The sequence below is a fragment of the Chelonia mydas genome, chromosome 3, assembly GCF_015237465.2.
Source record: "Chelonia mydas isolate rCheMyd1 chromosome 3, rCheMyd1.pri.v2, whole genome shotgun sequence".
In the NCBI taxonomy this organism is placed as follows: Eukaryota; Metazoa; Chordata; order Testudines; family Cheloniidae; genus Chelonia; species Chelonia mydas.
In genome coordinates this window covers 101116103-101138041 of record NC_057851.1, presented here as the reverse complement: position 1 = coordinate 101138041, position 21939 = coordinate 101116103, and the positions used below count along the sequence as shown (strand labels likewise).

At 41.0% G+C, this 21939-nt stretch overlaps 1 protein-coding gene and 1 long non-coding RNA gene across 6 annotated transcripts in view; one reads left to right on the top strand and one right to left on the bottom strand.

The window, feature by feature from the left end:
- PEX7 (peroxisomal biogenesis factor 7) overlaps positions 1-11076 on the bottom strand; it is an 82900-nt gene extending 71824 nt beyond the window's left edge. For all 4 annotated transcript variants that reach the window (XR_006289620.1, XM_037894857.2, XM_043543005.1 and 1 more), the window contains exons 1-3: positions 10797-11076; positions 5286-5343; positions 3410-3560 (exon numbers count right to left, since the gene is read on the bottom strand). Coding sequence is in view for 3 of the 4 variants with exons in the window: in XM_037894857.2 (XP_037750785.1) it covers positions 3410-3560; positions 5286-5343; positions 10797-10932 (345 nt within the window). In the remaining variant the exon portion in view is untranslated. The remainder of the gene's footprint in view (positions 1-3409; positions 3561-5285; positions 5344-10796) is intronic.
- LOC119565789 lies at positions 10647-20880 on the top strand. Of its 2 annotated transcripts, XR_005224719.2 has the most exons (3): positions 10647-10845; positions 15160-15859; positions 20026-20880. It is a non-coding gene; the product is annotated as an uncharacterized LOC119565789 (long non-coding RNA). The 2 variants fall into 2 exon arrangements; XR_006289621.1 differs by lacking the exon at positions 20026-20880 and having other exon boundaries at positions 15160-17389.
- Positions 20881-21939: the final 1059 nt, after the last annotated feature.

Below are 21939 nucleotides of genomic sequence, written 5' to 3'. Positions count from 1 at the left end.
TTTTAGAAATGGTGCTGAAAGGTAACACACTTAGTCAATTACTTTTTTTTATACAGAGATGGACATACGTCAACATTCTGGATTTCCCAGAAGCGAGACAACAGAGTTCCACGCTTAATCATAGTAGTGCCATTCAAATCATTATTTAAACCCGTGTTATTTAAGAGACTTGACACATTGCTCCCTCTTGTAGCTTTTTCAGCCTGACCCTGCCATTGCAACTAATATTGCTATGTTACCTAGGGAGTCATTCCAGGCTGACAGTTCAAAACACTGTCTTGTCTCCTGCTCTAACCCTCTCTTTTCTACTTCAGTTTGTACTGGACATACTCTATCACGCTTAAAACATACATCAACAGGAAATGTACACTGGTATTTCCTGGGTGTAAAAACATGTTAGCTCTCCTTGCCATGAAGTGAAATGCAACACTGCTACTGGCTGCTCAATACTGCCCATCATTCATGTCAGTCACATCTTAAACTTGATCTGCAAGCTGATCAACAGCAGTCAGTGCCAAATGTTTCTTTCATTTTCATCTGAAGTGGCAGATGGTACAATTATGAAATAATCTGCCTATAGTGGAAAATTTCTTCCTAATTCTGGCCACTAATGACTAGTTTATGCTCTTTACACTGTATAGGAAAATTACAATGATCAATACTATTCTTTGCAGAAGACAGCTGCAATGAAATTGGCTATAATTCTTGACAGATAGTTTTTAAGAAGTCACTGGTCAGCAAAACCACTTCAAGTCAACGCTGCTCTTTGAACATCATATTTCTTCAGGTCTGTAAGAAAATAATTCCTCAACTTTATGAGAGCTAACAGGCAATCATTCATTCGTAGGAGTTTCAGCCTTGCAAAAAGAGGTGAACCACACAAGCTAATGATTTCTGCACCTCAGAAAGATTACCCCCAGTATAGATATATCAGGTATAAATATTTATAAATATATATCAATTTATGTTACTAAATATGAAACAAATTCTGATATTGTAGTATTTTATCTTTAAAAAATTCAATGCAGTCTTAATTTTGTCAATAGATGTAATGTAAGGCTAGTCAGACCAATAAAAAGATCCATGCTAGTCACAATTTTTCCATTTAAACAGTGGGCCCTAAATCTTGTGCAATTTGGGCCTGTTGTATTAATTCAGCTGGAATATATGGACCCAAAGAGATAAAGGTGTAACATAACCCAGTCACTGCCCAACATTAAACTGTTTTAAACAAGGTTTGGAGTTTCACATGCAGAGCCCTCAGCCTGCTTAATCCCTTGGCACACACATCATTAAAAATCCTTTTAACCTTTTATCAGAGATACAGAAAAGAAAGAAAAAGTTAAAGCATTTGAAATGAAAAGTATTAAATAAGGCTTTCATTTTAACAACATCCACTGTTCCCTTTACTCTATCTGGAGAGAGTTTTTCAAAGGAATACACCCCTGGATTGACAGAATTTTAGATGGTATTAAAGATGGTAACTGTTTTTGGGGAAAAGAGAAGAAGTTACTTGAGATGGCTGGAGCTGTTAAAGTCTGATCCCATTTCATAAGATGACAAAACACAAATACACAAAGAGGAAAGACAAGAATAGTAAAGACAGAAAATGCAGCTTCTGTCTCTGATGTTTTCACTTACAACCTCATTACTGGAAAAAACACAGGTACAGTGTGTTACAGCTACTTCAAGACCTGGCAAACTTGAACAAGTGTTGGGCTGTTTAGGTGATTGCTTTAAGTTGCCTCTTTCTGGTCACAGGCTTACAGCAGTCTTGCAAAATATGCTGTCCTGGCTGGCTAAGCAAGACTGTTATTAGAGAGAAGTAAAAAAGCAGAGATATAGGAAAGAGAAGAAATAAGGTAGGGAAGGAAAAGGACACGAAGTCGCACATCCTAAGTGGTGTTTGGGATTCAGCTGGAGCCAGTAGAGGTGGCAGTGTCATCTGGGCCCCGCTCTTGGCCCAGTCCTATTAGGACTTCTTTCAGGATGAGAATAAAGGTTTGGGGTCCCAGGAAACAGTGGGGTGGCTGCCATGATGGTGAAGTTTGCCCTGTCCCCATCTCTCATCTTTCAGTCAGGCAGCACTGCAGTCCATTAGCTCCCCCTACCCCCAAAGTCCCTTTTTCACAAACCTGAAAGGGAGTGACGGTGGAATAGCCCATCCCTTCATTATTTTGTCCACCAATCAGGCCTAATTTCCAGTACAGCAATTTTGGTTCACCGATTTCCAGTTCCACACTTTTCTTGTTTACCAAGCATGATCTTAATACAATCCTTGAGTTATATCAGCAGGCCTTTTCTTAGACTGAATTAGTGCACTGTGTCCCGCTTTTGCACTTTTCCCCATCAATATTTGTTATAGGTCTTATGAATTTTCAGTCACTTTTCAAATATGAGCTTGCAATTAGGGTACATTTGTAGGCCCAGTTAACACAACAGGACTAATTGTGGGTCACCTCTTTTGAAGAAGGTCCTTTAGAAAGATTTTCAATTATCTGCCTCTCGCACCCAAAGTATGTTATATCACTTTGAACGGGTTCCCTTTAGAAGTCTAGCACTCCTTTCTGCAGGCTGAGTTCACAATGTTACATGACTTTTCCTTCTCACGTGCCTCTGCTTCAGGGTCCTGACATGCCGAAGATATACAGGTTACAGTTATTCCACCTATTCCCCATTTTGAGAACCAAATAATTAAAAGAGTAACAGTCAGTCTAAAAACGCAATGAGGTAAAATATTGTTGAAGGAGATATTTCCATTTTAATAGTTTGTAAAAACAACAGGAATAATTTATATTCACTCTCAGTGATAAGTAGAGAGGGAGAAAGCGTCCAACTTTAAATAGATGCTACTTCCTCCTTCTTTATAACCTTGAGATGTGTACACACACAAACAAATTCAGGTTAGGCATATTATATTAATAGGTTTAGGATTTCTTTTTATGCTTAAAGGGCACAAATAACTATTCTGAGACTAGGGCCTCACAAATATTTGAAGGCTCTTGCCTTTTCCCACTCTGAATATGAAGAGTCCTGAAAACCTGCATATTGTCTCACTTTACACACTTCATGGGTACCATTGCTGCAGACACCATCCTTCTAGTTGAGACTTGGCCTGTTCAATACCACATTCTACTGAATGAGTACCCCAACCTAATCTTGGAGCAATCAAGAATAAAGTCTTTGAAGTATTTCTAAAAATATATTAATTTTAGGTGCCCAAATGTCATCTATTATAAACACAATATGTAATTTACCTCATGTTCAACAGTCTTGAAGATGTAAGTTCATGCTATAGCCCCAAGCAAAGAAAAAACATTTTCCAATAGTGATTCTGCAAGTGAGCCCTTTAATAATCCAAGCAGTAAAAAATGTAGGCCATTAACATTTTTAATTTTGCCTCTTTTACCTCCTGAGTGTGCTCTTTATAGACTTGCAGTGGACCTGTGGGTTTAGCAGTGTCCCAGATCTGCAGAGATCCATCCCCACTAGAAGTGACCAGCACGTGTTCATTGTTCTCACTCCATGTCACATCAAACAGGCCATCATTCCAGTCAAAACTAAACCAGGGCAATCAAGATATTCATCCATGAGAAATGACTGTATAGCTGGTTCGGTTATATTCAAAGATTAATCAACAAGATTTTTAATTTACCACATTCTGAACATATTAATTTTTTGTATGTTTGACTTTCCAAAGAATCTTCTTAGAAGAAATTCTGATGATACCTTGAAAGCTTTAAAAAAATTTATGTTAGAACAGGTCAGCACAAGACAGCCAAAGACCATCACCTTTCCTACAGAGCAGCGGTGGGCAACCTACGGCCTGCGGGCCAGATAAGCAGCATGGTAAGGGGGTGGGGGGAAGGGGGTTGGATAAGGGGCAGGAGGTCCTCGGGGGCAGTCAGGGGACAGGGGCAGAGGTTGTGGGGGAGTGAGGGGCGGTCAGGAGACAGGGAGCAGAGGGGGTTGGATAGAGGGTGGGGTCCCGGAGGGGGCGGTTAGGGGACAAGGAGCAGGGGGAGTTGGATACGGAGTGGGGCAGTCAGGGGGCGGGAAGTGGGAGGGAGTGGATAGGGAGTGGGGGCCGGGCTGTTTGGGGAGGCATAGCCTTCCCTACCGGGCCCTCCATACCATTTCACAACCCCGATGCGGCCCTCAGGCCAAAAAGTTTGCCCACCCTGATATAGGGACTGAGGTCTGATTTCCATCCTAACCTTCCTGAGCAAATGGGAGCGCTATAGAGGTAGTGCCAGCTTGGATATATCATAGAGCTATTATTTATCACTAACTGAGATACCAAAATATCCAAGTCAATCTCTATTTCTATTGCACTGAAGGAAGGGCATGCCACTCATTGATCTACAGTGACCACTCTGGTTGACAGCAAAACATCATTAAGTGATTAGAAGTGTCCCATCCAGTCCTTCTTATCCATAAGGATGCTGATCGTGATTCAGAGCCTCCAGGGTGGGAGTGGTAAACATGGAGCAGTCCTCCAAGGTTCTAACAAAGAAACATAGGGCCTCCCACTACAAACAATGAGGTGATAAAAAGTACTTTCATTACTGAACCAGTAATATTCATTTATTACTATAATACTATACCCAGCAGAAGCAGTACAATATTTAACTGCTATAAGTAGCCTGCCATCTAATTAACCAACTGAAAAAATATCTGCTGGTATCTAAGAGTAAGGTAATTTATTATATTTCTATTTAAACTCTCATCTCAGATAAGCTTTATGTTTCAAGTTGTGTCAACACTTCTCTTACAATCAGAGCACCACATGTTTTTAGGTGGGGCATTGTTGAGTTGTGAAAGGAGACAGCCCAAAAAGAACTACGAGAGGATTCACCATTCCCCAGAAAAGATCAATAGGGAAATACCTACAAAGTTTAGTTTCCACAGGTCCCGCTTCATTCATTCATTCGAACAAACCCATTCAGTGAAAAGTTTTGGGTCCAAGGAGCAATGCAAGGGCAGCAAGACTCAACATGCAACAATAAGCTAGGGCAGAGACACTGCTTTTAACTTGCACCACTCTGCTGCCCCTAAATGGCTTACTTTAAGGATGGTGTCAACTTTAACTTTAAAAATACCATTTAATATTTTAAGCCAGATAATATAACCAGATCTTTGTACCTAAGCAATGGAAGTGTATATTCTATATATCATACAGCCATTATTTATCACTAACAGAAATACCGAAATATCCAAGTCGGTCTCTTTCACTAAAGTTTCTATAACAAATATTTCTTATTAAAAAGTTATAAAGTTGTTACCTTCTGAAAAGACAAATCCCAGCTTCATTTTGTTCCAGCACTGCCAGAGTTCCACAACCTGAAAAAACAAGAACAGCACAATGCAACACAGCCAATTTTTTTAATCCACTGGAAACTATGATGCACTGTGATAGTTTATACTACAGTGCAAATATGGAAGGCACCTGAATCTGATAGAGGGACTTGCACAATTAGCTGTGCTTATAAATAGCTTCTTTGGCTATATTTATGCCCTTTTGCTACTTCATCTGTGTCAGTTTTTGATACTTCTGACAGCAAAATGGGAAAAAGGGACAACTCACTGAAAATAAAGCATTTTTATATTTTCTTTTGAATAACATTATGTTGCGAACACACATCAGTATGGGATTATATAGATCCTTTTATAATATACTAGGGATAATACTACAGAAAAATGTGATAAGAATGAAGCTTATTATGGGTGAAATGAGAAATGTAGGAAATTTGATTCTAAGGAAATGGAATTCAGATAAAACTCTCCTATTTCAAAGTGAAAAAAAAGTATTATGTTTCTATCTGATTATTAAACATGCTGTTCTCACAAGAAAGATGTAAGGCTACAATCCTGTAATAAGCACAGCACAGGGATCCAACAGAGCTCAACCGTGGGTGCTAGAATGTGCCTATGAAGGCAGTTGCTAAGAGTACTATAATGTTTTCATCCAGTTTATTTTGTATATTGTACTACTATTTAATTCTAGTCAGACTCACTCTTGCCTCTGTACAGTCAGTTTTCCTCTATTTGAGAGGGTCTTTCCCACAGCGAGAGAGAGACAGAGAGAGAGAATATTATGTAAATATAGGACAATCAGATTGGGAAGGAGACTCGTGAAAAATTGGCAGGGAGTCTGGGGTAGATGTAGAATCTGCAATTCACTATCTCATTAAAAAGTAGCAAGTAGCAATATAGATGGCCTTTGTGGGAAACAGAAGCAAAAAATGGAGGAAATCAGTAAATGTTTTGGGATATGTTGACAATATATAAGCAACTTATGAATCCAACAATATATTTGGATTGAACAAAAACTTAACAGTACAGCCTTTGAAGATATAAAAATATATGAGCTATTTTGCTTCAATAAGGTTTACAATAAAACCACCTAACACTCACTTTGCGTATCATTTTTCCTTTTATTATATGTGTTATAAACAATAAAACAAAGATAGGCTAAAATCTAATACAACTGTGCTATATCCATAAATTGGAAAAAAATTAGTGGCTTACATTAAGAAAAAAAACTTGAATACAAAGTCTGGAGGTATTGCACTTACAGGCCAAAAAAGTATTCTGAATACCATGCATTACATACTGTGAAGATTAGACATTATGGGTGGGATCCACAAAGGTACTTAAACACTTAAGTCTCAAGTTAAGATGCCTAAGTCCCAGTTTTGGTTCCACTGCAATGCACAAAACTCCCACTGAGCCCTGTAGGCTCCTAAACTAACTTGTCTCCTATGTTTTCAAGGTAAAAAAGTTCCCATGTGCCTAAGTTTCTGCCTCTGAGCACGTGCATTGCTGCCTCTCTCCAGGCATCTGGACACTTATCACCTGCCTAAGCCTCACAGTGAATCACAAACCGACGGAAGACATGCATTTGGCCGCCTGTATCATGTATGGGGCCTGATCCGACAAGTGGCCTCTGAGCATGCCTACAAGATTGGAGCCCATTCAAAATATGGCTAGAAGGAGATGGTGCTGGTGCTCACCTTATAACTAGGACCCTACCAAATTCAAGGTTCATTTTTGTCAATTTCAGTCATAGGATTTAAAAAAATCATAAATGTCATGATTTAATCTATTTAAATCTGAAATTTCACAGTGTTGTAATTGCAGGGGTTCTGACCCAAAAAGGAGTTGGGGGGGTCCACAAGGTTATTGTAGGGGGGGTAGCGGTACTGCTACCCTTACTTCTGCGCTGCTGCTAATGGCTGCGCTGCCGCTAATGGCTGCGCTGCCTTCAGTGCTGGGCAGCTGGAAAGCGGTGGCTGCTGTCTGGGAGCCCAGCTCTGAAGGCAGAGCCACTGCCTGTAGCAGCACAGAAATAAGGATGGCATGGTATGGTATGGCCACCTTTACTTCTGCTCTGCTGCCTGCAGAGCTAGGTCCTCAGCCAGCAGCCACCACTCTCCAGCTGCCCAGCTCTGAAGGCAGCAGCGCAGAAGTAAGGGTGGCATGGTAGGAGAACTTGTGGCACCTTAGAGACTAACAATTTTTTTGGGGCATAAGCTTTCTTGTGCTAAAACCCACTTCATCGGATGCATGCAGTGGAAAATACAGTAGGAAGATATATATATATATATATATACACACAGAGAACATGAAAAAATGGGTGTTGCCATACCAACTGTAATGCGACTAATCAATTAAGGTGGGCTATTATCAGAAGGAGAAAAAAAACTTTTCTAGTGATAATCAGGATGGCCCATTTCAAACAGTTGACAAGAAGGTGTGAGTAACAGTAGGGGAATAAAATTAGCATGGGGAAATAGTTTATACTTTGTGTAATGTCCCATCCACTCCCAGTCTTTATTCAAGCCTAATTTAATGGTGTCCAGTTTGCAAATTAATTCCAGTTCTGCAGTTTCTCACTGGAGTCTCCTTTTGAAGTTTTTTTGTTGGAGAATTGCAACTTTTACGTCTGAAATTGAGTGACCAGGGAGGTTGAAGTGTTCTCCGACTAGTTTTTGAATGTTATAATTCTTGATGTCTGATGTGTCCACCCTTTTTTTTTTTTAAACAAGGTGTCCCTAAGCTGTTTGACTCCATGTGGCAGGTGCCTGTTGATGGATCACATGCAGAAGTAGGCACCTCCCTTCAGACCAGATTTAGGCACCTATCATCATGAGAGGAGTGGGACATAGCACACACACCTCTCCCTGGCATCCTCCATTAGCTATTTTAGGCACTTCCCTGCCTAGCATGCTGGCATTGTGGATCATTCTTAGGAGTGTATCTCTCCCCATTCATTCTATAGGGAGCCTAGGTGTATAATTCTGCTTTACCGATCACAGTGTTGTTCCTATGATTTTCTAGGTGCCTAGAAGTTAGGTGCCATAATGCTAAGTGTTACAATGCCTAATGCCCACCATGGATCCATACACACAAAATGATTGCCTAAGAACTGTTCTTCAGCCAGCCAGCTAAGGCCAAGTTTTCAAAGTAGGTGTATACAAATAAGTACTTAAACATCTAAATGCCTAGTTAGCAACATAATGTCCAATTTGATGTAGAAATGCCTTAACTGGAGATATGTGAATGTGCAAGAAGGCTTCTGTCACCTTTTTTCACACCAAATCAACTAAAAATAAATTTTACACAACGCTGACATCAAGGCCTCCCCTTTACTACTTTAATAAGTTATTTTCTATTCAAAAGCAGTTCCTCTGATTTGCTAAACACTAGTTGCCACAACATACTTTATTTTAAATATGTATTTTTCTGAGTTTTGTGCATGTTTACTGGAAGTGTTAATGGGCCACCTATCTCCACCCAGCAATGCAGTGTGTATACGTTTTTTCCAGTAGTCCATGGTGTTATGCTTGGTTAAATGGAAAAGATCTGCTTTTCTTTTCTCTTAAGCACACTATTTCTCTCCCAGAAGAGAAATTTAATTCCAGCAAGGAAGTTTAGAATTAAAGAGTTAGAGTTTAAGACCAGATCACCAGGTCTGACCTCCTGACCATCCAGCACCCAAACACTAAACACAGCAACTAAAATTAGACCAAACTATTACAGACCATGGGAGACTAAACTATTATATAGTCTTCCCTTCACTGCTATGCAGTAGTTACATCTCTGTAGCTTCAGCTAATAGTCTTTTTTTCTGCAAGCAAAATATTCCCAGTTATGCTAATTCCATTTAAGTGAAATGGCAAAACATCAAATGACTTCAGGATAGTAGGACTGGGCCCATCAGTCCCAATCCTGTGAAAGAATACCTGCATAATTACCCCATGCATAAGTAGGCCCAGTTATGTGACTAAAGGCATGTGTATCCTTAAGCATTTACAGGCTGGGACTGCAGGCTGGCTTACTGTAGATACAGTACTACAGTACATTCCTTCTGTATCTAATGGAGGTTATAGGTTAGGTTAATGAAAACAGTTTTATTTTTCTTATATTTTAACAGTGACATTTTTCTGTACTATATTTGCTGTACAGGAAAACACTAAATGTTGTTTTAAAACACTATTTACAAAGTACCCAATTTTATTAGATATTGCAAGTTATCATTTGTAGGATCTTCTTCCCATAAACACCATAACATTTCTAAGGTAGATGAACAGTTAAGAAAGTAATTTAACCGCTAAAAAGGTTTGAAAAGCTCAAAAAGGTAATGCCAGCAGATACTTTTGCATGTGTGTGACAGGACTTGTACAAGTAGCCCACTGACCTTCATAGGTGTATTCATATAAACAAGTATTAGCAGGATTGGGACTAAAGTGAAACTATAATTTTTCTTAACATCCTTTCAAAAATCGTAAGTAATAAATTGGTTTTTAAACACCCACTCACTTTCAATAACCTAATCTCTTATCAGCTGAATAAATATTTGTTTGCAATACACAAGTTTAAAGATGACAGTATCCCTTTAACTAGAATTAGAAAACCCCCAAATCAGTAGCAGTCTACATTTTATATGTATTTATAAAATATTTGTAGTCTATGTAACCATAAGATTTTCGTTCCTCCAAACACAGCAAAACTGAAAAGTCAGATAGAACACAGAGTGAGAATGTGTGGTAACTCTTCAGCTCAGCACCTTACAGGTCAAAAGATCCTAGTGCATATTTCATATGCTACCTAGTCTCTCTCATTCCCCCCTCCCGCTCCCCACTGGCGCAAGAGAGAACCCCCCCCCCCCACACACACACACACAAAGCACAATAACTGACTGGTCTAATCAGTAGCTGCACTCCACAGGCAGCAGCAGCACCGCAGTCTCTGGAAGCAGCACTGAGGAAGGGGAAAGAAACTGTTAAAATTCCTTGGGAGTCAAAGTTGCCAAAAGTCTCAAAGCAAGGGGCGGAGACAAACAACACTGTACAGTAACACAGGCCCCAAGTCCAAACACACTTATGCGCATGGAAGTTATCCAGGTGTAGGAGGTATGGTTGCAAAGCTCAGCGCCAGCCCACGCAAGGCATAACGCGGAGCAGATCGTAAAGGGGAGGCAGAGCAGGGAGGAGGACGAGGCATTCTCACGCCACAGAGCTCGGCAGGGACTGACATTTCCCCAGATCGAGCTCAGGCACCAGGGCCCCGCGGGGCTACAGCGGGTGTCACTGCAGGCTCAGGGGGAGGGGTCGCAAGGGTGTCGCAGCTTCCTGGCCGGAGAGAGCCGGGGCTGCAGCCCCGCCCCGCAATAAGCGCGGGGGTGGGAGAGGCAGTGAGCCCGGGGGGCGGGGGTGGAGGACAAGGCCCCCAGCAGCTCCCCCCCGAGGAGGGTAACACGTGGGGGGGGGGGAACGCGGCCCCTCCCTCACCGGCGATCCCGTAGTACTGCGCGGCGGCGCAGGCCAGGCGCCCGGGCAGGTAGGGCGAGAACTCCACCGCGTAGCCATGTCGCCCCGGCAGCCGGAAGGCCTGGGCGCGCCGAGCGCCCGCGCCGGCCCCGCTCATAGCCGCGGCGCCGGGTGGCCCGGCTGGGAGAAGCGGGCCCCCCTCCCTCTAGCCCCACAACGCGCGCGCGGGCACACACACGTGGGGCCGCTCCGGAAGCGCCCGGCAAAGGGGCGGGGCTCCGGGCGCGGCGCCGCCATGTTGGGTTTGGGCAAGACGCTGCGCAGCTCCTCGAGAGGCCGCAGAGGGACTGTTGTCAGGGGCAACAGGCAGGGCTAAGCCCCGCCCTCGGCCCTCTCTGAGCCCGCGACCTGGGCTTGCGATCCCCTCCCCCGCCTTTTCTGCTCTCGCGACAACATTTGGTAGGGTTGCCAAATCTCCAGGCTTGTCCTGGAGTCTCCAGGAATCAAAGATTAATCTTTAATTAAAGATTATGTCATACGCGGAAACCTCCGGGAATACTTCCCACCAAAGTTGGCAACCCTACCATCATCCACCACCTTCACCCACGTTGGCCTCCTGCCTGACGTACAACCGGCTCGCTCACCACCTGCAGTCACAGCCGGGCGGAGGAGCGTGAAGCACACGGCTCACAGGGCGCTCACGGGGTTGCTCTGGTTTTAGGGCCAGTCCTGCAAATACTTAATGCAGCGCCACGCTTAACTTATTCATGTGAACAGTCCCACTGACTTCAGTGAGCGCCCCAACCTATTTAGGGGAGGCTCTGGCCTGTGTTACCCAGGCGGTCACACTAGATGATTTGGCCTTGGAATCTAATATGAATCTACTTCTCCATAAAGTTATGTCAGCTGGTGAAATCAGCCTTGCTTTGTTAACTTCCCTAGGGCTGTGCCAGCATATACCAGCTGAGGAGCTATCTTGTATACAGGCTCTGGGCCTGATAGACATCATTGACAGTATGCAGAGTAGTAGTAAATGTTTTCAGAGTCAGGCTCTTTATGTCCCCTGTGGCTCTACACTGTAACATTTTCAGCCCAAGCTGCTGCCAGTGCCACAACCTCCATGCTGCTATATTTAGCATGCTAGCTTGAGTGGTGCTATTACGTGAACCTGTCTGCCCACGCCGGGAATCACACCTTTCGGGTGCAGAGCAGATATAGTCTCAGAGACTGTTTTGTGACCTCTGAAGTTTGGGAGCTCTGAACCAGGCTCCTGAGGTGAGGACTTTATGAATTCTTTATTGTAGTTGCTCCTGTCCTGAAACCCTATTAAAAGGGGACATGCCACTTAACCATAGTAAGTCAATAGGTTTATCTAACGGGTAAATCAAAACAGAACTTGGTGGGTGTTTTGTCAGGTAACACCTCCAATGACTGAGAAATACTTACTGAAATTAAAAAAGCATGTGCAGGTTGCGACATTGAGCTTGGAACCAGAACAAAACCATACAAAGGCCCAAGTCAACATTCATTTATTATGCTATAGCAATTTTCACATTACTCTATGGACAGGTTACCACTAGTACATCAAAGAGTTGGAGAAGTTTCATCAACTGATTCTGCATATCCGGTAGAAAGATAAATATAATAAAGTTCTGCAAAGAGCTTGCACAACCAGGAAGCAATCATAAAAGGCATATCTTTGCTGCACTAGACATGTCCTCTACCTGGTATGACAATCAGGATTCAGACTCCAAAGGGAGAACAGGGGGTTTGAACCCTAAAGAATACACAGTTGAATCAAGTAATTATATACAATGCTATTGTAGTATAAATGTATACAAAGTAAGGTCTTTTATGAAAGCTTTTAATGTTCTGAAGTTTATGATAATGAGAAATGTATACATACTGTGGTTGTGAATTTATGTATTTGTGTATATATAAAACTGGTCATAATTTATGCTGCAATATTTTCTCAATATGGAGGGAAAGCAATAACAGAAAACGCTGCAATGGCCAAAGTGTTAAATGCCTTTTTTGTTTCACTTTTCACCAAAAAGTTTAGCAGTCATTGCATGACTAACGTAGCAAACATTAGAGTAAATGGGGTAGGATCTGAGGCTAAAATAGTGAGAATTAAGAATTGGGGTCTGTCCTGGGACTGGTTCTATTCAATATTTTCATAAATGATTTGGATAATGGCATAGAGAATACACTTATAAAGTTTGTTGATGATATCAAACTGGGAGAGTCGCAAGCACTTTGGAGAACAGGATTCAAATTCAAAATCATCTTAACAAATGGGGGAAACGGTCTGAAATACATAGGATGAAATTCAATAAGCACAAATGCAAAACACTACACTTAGGAAGGAGCTGCACAAATACAAAATGGGAAATGATTGTCTAAGAAGGAGTACTGCAGAAAAAGATCTTGGGGATCACAAACTAAATATGAGTCACCAATATAATACTATTACAAGAAAAGCAAACATAATTCTGGGATGTATTAAAAGGAGTATTGTAAGCAAGACATGAGAAGTGATTCTTCCACCCTGCTCAGAACTGATAAGGTCTCATTTGGAGTATTGTGTTTAGTTCTGGGCACCCACACTTTGAGAAGGAAACAGACAAACCAGAGAAAGTCCAGAGGAGAGTAACAAAAATGATTAAAGGTCTAGAAAACATGACCTGTGAGGAAAGATTGAAAAAACTGGGTTTGTTTAGTCTGGAGAAGAGAAGATTGAGGGAGGACATGATAACAGTCTTCAAGTATATACAAAGTTGGTATAAAGTGGAGAGTGATAAATTGTTGTCCTTATCCACTGATGACAAGAAGTAATGGGCTTAAATTGCAGTAAGGGAGATTTAGGTTAGACATTAGAAAAAACTTCCTAACTGTCAGGGTAGTTAAGCACTGGAACAAATTACGTAGGGAGGTTGCGGAATCTCCATCATTGGAGGTTTTTAAGGGGGTAGTCTAGATAATACTTAGTCCTCCCTCAATGCAGGGGATTGGACTAGATGACCTATCAAGGTCCCTTCTAGTCCTACATTTCTATGAATCTATCATTTAGCTCAGGGGTTCTCAAACTGGGGGTCGGAACCCCTCAGGGGGTCGTGAGCAATGTTCCCTCTAATTTTTGACCGGCCATGTGTGCAAAAAATTTCTTCTGTGCAAATTTTTGACAGGCTGTGTGCACAAAAAATTTCTTCTGTGCAAAGTTTTGTGCCTCTGTGCAAATTTTTGTGTGCACGGTGTTTCGCCGTGTTTTTAATTTATAAGGAGGGGTCGCACTCAGAGGCTTGCTATGTGAAAGGGGTCACCAGTACAAAACTTTGAGAACAACTGATTTAGCTCCATCTCTCAGCAGGGTGGAAGTCAGGCAGGAAGGGGCTTCTTCCTCAACCAAACAAGATTAGCTCCAAGAACCTAGCATTGTACAACCCAGGAAAAGACAAATGATGGACCATTACAGAATGAGAAGACAAGACATTGAGATATACTGGCTATCAAGTCAAGAGGGAATTTCCCCTGTTCTGAATAACTATGAAACATCATAGTCTGAGAGAAAGAAAAAAAATGACAAATTCTTTAAAAAGAGATGGGGTTTGAAGTGAAATCTATTCAGAAACTGAGGGACAGTAGCTAGGCAGGAAGCTCTCTATGAAATGCTGGATTCCCTGCTACAGTTAGGGGGTAGTCTGGGAAAGTGTTCAAAGGCAATAGGTAACTTGTGTTAGAAAAGGGATTTGAAAGTTTAAAGCCTGAAATTGTGTCTTATGTTTATTTTCTGTGTAACTTGTATGTGTTTGCATTCCCTTACTGTTTCATCTTTGAATCAGTGTTTGTCTATTAAATAAACTTTTAGTTTATTTTTACCCCAAGTAGGTCTCTGTAGTGCACACTGTGTGGAGCATGAGTGGCAAAGCAGGTTGATGTTTGCAGGACTAGTTTTATGCCTTTGAGGGTGACAAACCAGAGGAGGAAAATCTGAGTATCTAGTAGTTAAGAACTCGGGGTGGATGGATTTGGGGAGACTTGAGACCAGAAGAGATGTTGGTGTCACCCTTCAAAGTGTAACTAGGCTGGTGGAAGCTAGGATGAGAGCTTGTGCTTGTGGGCAGGCTACTGGTGTCAGGGCTCTGAGCCATAGCAGCTCAGCATTAAGGCACCCCAGGTTACAGGCAGGCAGCAACAGAACTGTTTATTGGTCTGAGTGATCCCCAAAACATCACACCTAGAGAACGGCCAAAATTTCAAGGAAAATCTTGCAAAGAGAACATTTAATAGGCACGAGATCAAAAGGTAGATAGAGGGGTACAAGAAAATCCTGAAAAAGAACCTCACTTATTTTAACATAGGCTCAAATGTTTTTCTCCCACAGAAAAACCTGTGAGAGGAGGTTCTGAAGATCCTTGCCGAGATCACCCACATCATCATCCCATGGGTTCCGCCCATGCATACACAAAAGGTTAAGAGACTTGCCTCCAAACCGGACAGATCCCAGGATCATGTAGGAGGCCAAAGTTATCTCGTGCAAAGCCCCTGTGCCTTCATATTGGCTCTGACTCTCAATGACCCTGGTTCCCTAGTAGTATGGCTAGCAGGGTGTTCCTTTGGTCACAGTAACCACTGAACACAGAGGGAAAAGGCCCTGTGAAAAGATAACGAAGTCTGGGACTATATTATAATTTGTTCTTAATTTTTCTGGGTCTGGAGGGAAAACAATAGGTTTGATGTAAAGCTAATTGAAGTCTATGGAAAGATTCATTGACTTCAATAGGTTTTGGATCAGGCCACTGTTCAGACTCCCCTAGCGTGCCCATGTCTCTCCCTGTCTCCATCCTGACCACAGTCTAAGCCCCAGATCATGCAAAATGGTTTCCACACAGTCTACTTGGTGTCACAGGAGTACCCGAGTCCCATTTTCCTGTGAAATGGAAAAGACCAGTGTGCAGATCTAGGCAGCATGATCCAATGGCTGTAGTACAGCAACAAGCAAAATAACTTGGCAAGCCAAAGCAGCTGATGCAGAAAGTTTTGAAGAGACACATATTACTCAACATCAACAACTAAAGCAAAAGGTACTTTTAAACAGAAAGAGGAGATACAAACATAACTAGTAAACAAACACTACTGCTTTTCCCTCCCCAATCTCTGAAAAGATATGTAAATCAAGAACTGGTTCTTTAGCTATGTAAAAGTCAACAAAAATGTGTGCTTAATTGGTCATTTTCAACATGAAGCATAACCACTGACAACTGCATTTTATGTAGAAATATCTAAGACAGATTCAGCAGTGTTTCAACAGTAAAAACAAGCAAAACAACCAACCAACCAACCAAAAAAAAAATGTTCTCAGAAATGATCAGTAGGTGGCAGACAAGTTCTATCTAAAAATTAAGATTCTACTTTTCCTAAGCAACATTGAAAGATTTCCTCATGCTCACAAACACTAAAATGTGTAAATAGCTTGATGATGCCGCATGCTACTTAACACAACCCCACTTCTATAGGTTTATTGCCCAACTATAAAGCATTTAATCCTTAGAAAACTGAATAGCTGCCAGGTTGATTGCAAGAATGGCAAGTAGGGATCTCTAGTCCAAGGAGCGAACTTGCACCAGCAGGGGAAGTGGGGCACTTTGGATTCATCTTCTTTGAACTAGAACCCCCACTGTGACCTGCTAGTGTTTTTTAATCCAACAGTTGGCTCAGAACTGATGTGGGTTGGCTGGCAGCATATGTCAACCGAGATAAGAGAGGAAGGTGGGGTTAGGCTGCTGGGTTCAGTTCCCTGTTCCACCACAGACTTCCTGTGTGAGCCTGGACAAGTCACTTAATCTCTCTGGATTTAGGTTCTCCATCTGTTAAATGGGGATAATAGTACTTCCCTACCTCTCAGACGCATTGTGAGGCTAAGTATGTTAAAGATTGTGAGGCGCTCAGCTACCATGATGATCTTTTATTTGCCTTCTAGTTTTTAAGCCTTTAGGATTCACATTGTCCAGCTTTTCTCTGTTTCCTTTACTAGTAGAAACTTAGAAACTTCCGTTTTGTAATTAAAGATGAGGTTCTCATGTAATCGTAAGACTCTGAACAAAGCACCACATATTTTACAGCTTATGATAAAATCACAAGAATTTGCAACACTGGGTCTGGAAGTAACCAGTAGAGAGTGGGAGTGGATAAACAGCTAGCTGGAACTAGGAAGGCAGCAGCAAAAAGTCCTGGGGGAAAGCAAGATAACTACCAGATTAAAAGTGTGAGGGATTAGGATAGAGACTTTTCTGGGTGATTAAAGGTGCATAAAGATGTGAGAAGATGATACGGTTCCTTGTGAGTAGGAAAAAAAGAGGGAAGAATCTGGGAAGGGGTGTGAGACTTGCTGTATAAAAGAGGAACAGATGAATAGTGGAGGGCAAGTATATACAATTTAGTGCATACTCCTTAATTCAATTTCCACTGTCTAATGTAGTGTGCTGGTTAATGATTAATACAACGTTAACAGTAGAGCCATTGGTGCCAGGCCAGTTATGGATAAATGACAAGGAATTTTAGATCACTTTCTTTTTTGGTCATGTATATTTAATTAAAATGGTATTATTTCCTGATCTGTTGCACGAATTGCTGATGTTTTCATATGGATATTATTATCTGAAGATTTCAAAGGCTCCATCATATGTTTATAAATTATTTGGGTAGAAAAGTGATCTTGTTTAAATCTCTCTGAAGAGATTTAAACTCCCTACTGAGGTCTGATGAGCTAGTTTTCCAAATGCCATAACATCACAGTACCCATAGTTGTCATGTTGCTGATTGGCTACATAATCTTAAATGGTTTAGCTGCATCCCTATAGAACACAAAATGACTGGCAGTCTTTCTTTGACCTTTGTTCTGTACTTAAATACTGTTTTGAGTATTTGGCCTAACCCTTTGTTTGGTGTCAAGGCTTGGGACTTGATGTGATGGGGTGTACTAATCCCACCCTGGGCCAACAGGCCTGACAAATCACTGTGGGCCTGGGAAACCACGCCCCCCTCTCCCCTGCTGTGCATGCTCCAGGTGGAAGGGACAGATAAAAAGGAGGCAGCCCAGTTCAGTCTGGGCTGGTTGAGAAGGAGGATATGGGCATGGGCATGGGCATGGGCGGGGGCGGGGGCGGGGGCGCGGGCGCGGGCGCAGGCGCAGGCTCTTGCAGTTGTGTGTGAGAATTTCTGAGCTATGGACCTGGACTATGCTGCAGAGCACCAGCCAACTGTGGAGACTGACTGGCATGCTGTGCTGCTGCTATCTGGGGAGATGCCTGAGATGAGTTTTGTGATAGGAAGTTACCCAGGGAATGTATTGGAAGCCAGTGCCTGAACCTTTAACTGGGAATTTCCTGGCTTCATAGGGCCATGGGTTGGAACCCAGTGGAGAAGAATGGGCCTTGGTTTCCCTATTTCTTCCTGCTCCCACCTCTGTGTGGCTACTGGGGGCTACAGCCACAGATGGGTTGTTTGCTTTGCCCTGCCCAGAGGGTTAGAGCCCCAACTGCTATTGTTTGCCCCAGCCAAGAGGCTTAGGAGGCATAAACTGAGTATTTGCTGTGCCTTGCCAGGGGTTCTGAGTCCCCCTCATTGAAATTGCCTGATCCAGGAGGGAGTCCTGATGATTGTGTGGTGTACCAACCCTGCACTGGGCCAGTGGGGTAGTCCCACTTAACACACAATTCTGTTGGCACATTGGATCAATTCTATTGGCACATTCTCATAAAATAATTCCTTCTCCTTTATTGATTATAAGTAGGGTTGGAAGGATTAGATTCATCAATGAATGATGGTAAACATTAAATTCACCACACTCTCATTAACCCATGAAAAAATATTGCCATCAATAATAGAAATTTACAGATAAGCAAAGTAAGAAAAATGATGCTTGAGAATTTATTTGATTTAAAGATATTTACTTTGTATATTTTGACATGTGATGACAACTTTTGTTTTTTTCAGTCATAAAGCTTTATCTCTTTGAATCTCAATATCTACTATCATTAACCAATTATTGTTTGATCCCTGATAGTGTCCTGAAACTGAAAATTTAAACTGATCAAAAATAAAGTTATATTATTGATCTAATTATCTGTCAAAATTATAAATCAATAAAAATCAAATTCTGCCAAGCCCAATTACAAAGGGTATTCCAAGTTTTCCACTGGGTGCTACTGATTGTAGATTTTAGTCTAGAACAATATGACTGTATTTCATTTTTATGACCTAAGTGACTATTCTTGTTTAGTTAATTGCCTTTCTTGTTTGAGACCTGATCCAAAATTCCTTGAGGTAAGACTAGATAAGTCCCTTGGGTACATCTTTCAAAACCACCCAGTCTTCCTGATTTCCATATCTGTAAATTCCTGATTTTTTGTTCAGTTGGACCAGACTGGACTCCACTTTTGCATGCTCCTTTTTGCTGCTTTATGAGAGAAGACTTTGTAATAAAATCTCTAATCCCAAATTTATACAAAATCTTATGTCACCTCATGTTCTAAGACCTTATTTACACTAGAAGGGTTTTGCTAGTATAGCTACACCAGCAAACCCTTCTTGTGGAGATGCAGTTCATACTGGCAAAAGTGTTTTTGCTGGTATGTTTTATAGCAGTTCCCTGAACAAAATAAACTATGCTGACTGGCAAAATGACTTTTTTTTTTTTGTGGCTGATATAAATGTATCTATACTAATGCTTTTGCTGGCATAGCTATGTTGGTTAGGGGTGTGAAACACTGTTTATTTGACTCCTAGCTGATTACCACTGGCTTTGATGGATAAGTCATCTCTGTGGTTTCTGTCATAAGCTTTGTTTGTCATACATCAAATTACATTTCTTTACTGAACTGTTAAAATCTGCCTTGACATATGACTTTTTGGATTTTAACGTTATAGAGGTTTAGACGTAATTATCATTCTTCATTGGATCAATTCTCAGTTGAAATGCAGGAAGTTTAGGACTCATTATAGAATTTTTACTGAAAAAACATTTTTTAACAATTCTATTTTACCAATATTTTAGATTCTAGTCCTTTCAGGGTTATTTTTTAAAAAAAATAACTTGCTATTTTATATTGTAGTGTTGGGTTTTATAGGTAAAGAAAATTATATTAATGTGGGCTCTTAAAGGGCTGGCCGAGATACTGTGCTTATTTTGAAAATGTCATTCGCAAGAAAAGTACAGAGAATAGTTTGGAAATGTTTATTTGCATTACAGTTGCTCCCAAGGGCCACAATCAAGATTCAGGGCCCCACTGTGCCAGGCATTGTACAAACAACAGAACAAAGACATGGAATCCCTGCCCTGAACATCGTTATCTAACCACTCAATCCTGCTCCCATTAGAGTCAAGATTTTTGCTATTGACTTCAATCAGAGTCGGAGGATTCCCATACTTGGCCAGGGTGAACATATGCAAATTGTCTGGTCCAGATTATATTATTGTTAAGATATTTAGGGAGCTAACTAACAAGCTTATTGTCCTACTGACAATTATTTTTGAAAAATCAAACAGGTGAAAGACTAGAAAAAAGTAAATAGAATACCATTTTTTTAAAGTAAAGAAGAATAATTTTGACAAATACCATTCCCTAATCTAGGCCCTGATCAGAAAAGCACCTAAACATATGGTTAACTTTAAACACATGATTAGTACCAGTGAAGTCACCTCAAGAAATTCTAACAGATTGAAAGTCATGAAAATATAGCTGATTTGTCCTTATTAAATGATATTAATCTAAGTGTTTTAATTACTGTTTCAGTCAATTTAGGATCTGATCCCACTCCAATCAAAGTGAATAGAAATTTTCCCATTGATTCAGTGGGATCTGGATTGGGATCTTGGTATTAATACTAAAATAGTGGGCACACGTCTATAAAATAGACCAATGAAATAAACATGTATTTTCCTCCTTTTAATAAATGATTTCCCTTTATATTTGACAAATATGTTTTCACTTGTGATTTTGCATGACAGCTCAGCATTTTGTAGAAAAATTGCATTGTTCTTTTTATAGAACTTATTTTTGACTATCACCCAAATCATTAAAATTTTGTACTGTAGATTAACTGATATTAACTTTTTTCCTTTATTTGCTCTCCACTTTGTTTTCTTCCGATTTCTTTTACTTCAATCATTAGAACAAGGGTATCTGCCACATAAATCTTTGCCAAAAAGGGATTGACCCACAAAGAGCAAACAGGGTTACCAAAGTATCTTAACTTTCTGGGCTGTTTCTATGTCTCAGTGTTATGTTTTAGAAGTTAACCATTATTTTTCTGCACACACTGAAATATGAAAACTAATTCTATTTCCAAACCATCAAAACCATGCCTATTGTACTAAGAATCTGCTGCTAGCAGTCATTTCAAGACTAGCTTGCCAACGCCAAGTGCTCAGAAATGTCAGACTGTAAAAAATGAGGTTGCTAATAAATATTATTTTTAAACCCACTATAAACCAGTATAAATTATCTAGTCAGTATGTGCACAAATAACATAGACAGACCCTATGCTGCAAACATTACCTTTACTCACACAAATAGTCAGAGGCCTGATCCTGTGCCCACAGAAGTCAATAGTAAGTCACCTATTGACTTCATTGTACAGGATTAGGTCCCAAATGGGTACAGGTAAGCTCATGCTTAAGTGTTTGCAGGACCGGGGCTATAATTGGCTGAGCTTGTGAAGGCCTTACTCTCAACTCTATGGCATTTCTTTGTCTGTCTAGCTCTGCTTTGATCTATAGACAATTTCAGAGGTGGTGCTGGAGGCTGTGTGGCTGTGCTTAACAGCTGGCAAGGTCTCCCGCAGAATCAACAGGGTTCATCCCTGGAATTGATCGGATGCGGTGTTCGGAAGTTATTGCATTACACACAGAGAAATGCCATCAAACTGAGTGCAAGGCTTTTGCATGTTTGGCCAATAACCCAAGATATCTAAATGGAAATTTATTTTTACTTGAATACACTTGTTTTGTATCAACAATGAAAAACTGCTATAAGTGAAAAGTATAATTATTGGCACTGTTCATGTTTACATTTCGAATCCCATGCACCGCTACAGGCTGGGGACCGACTGACTAAGCAGCAGTTCTGTAGAAAAGGACCGGGGGATTACAGTGGATGAGAAG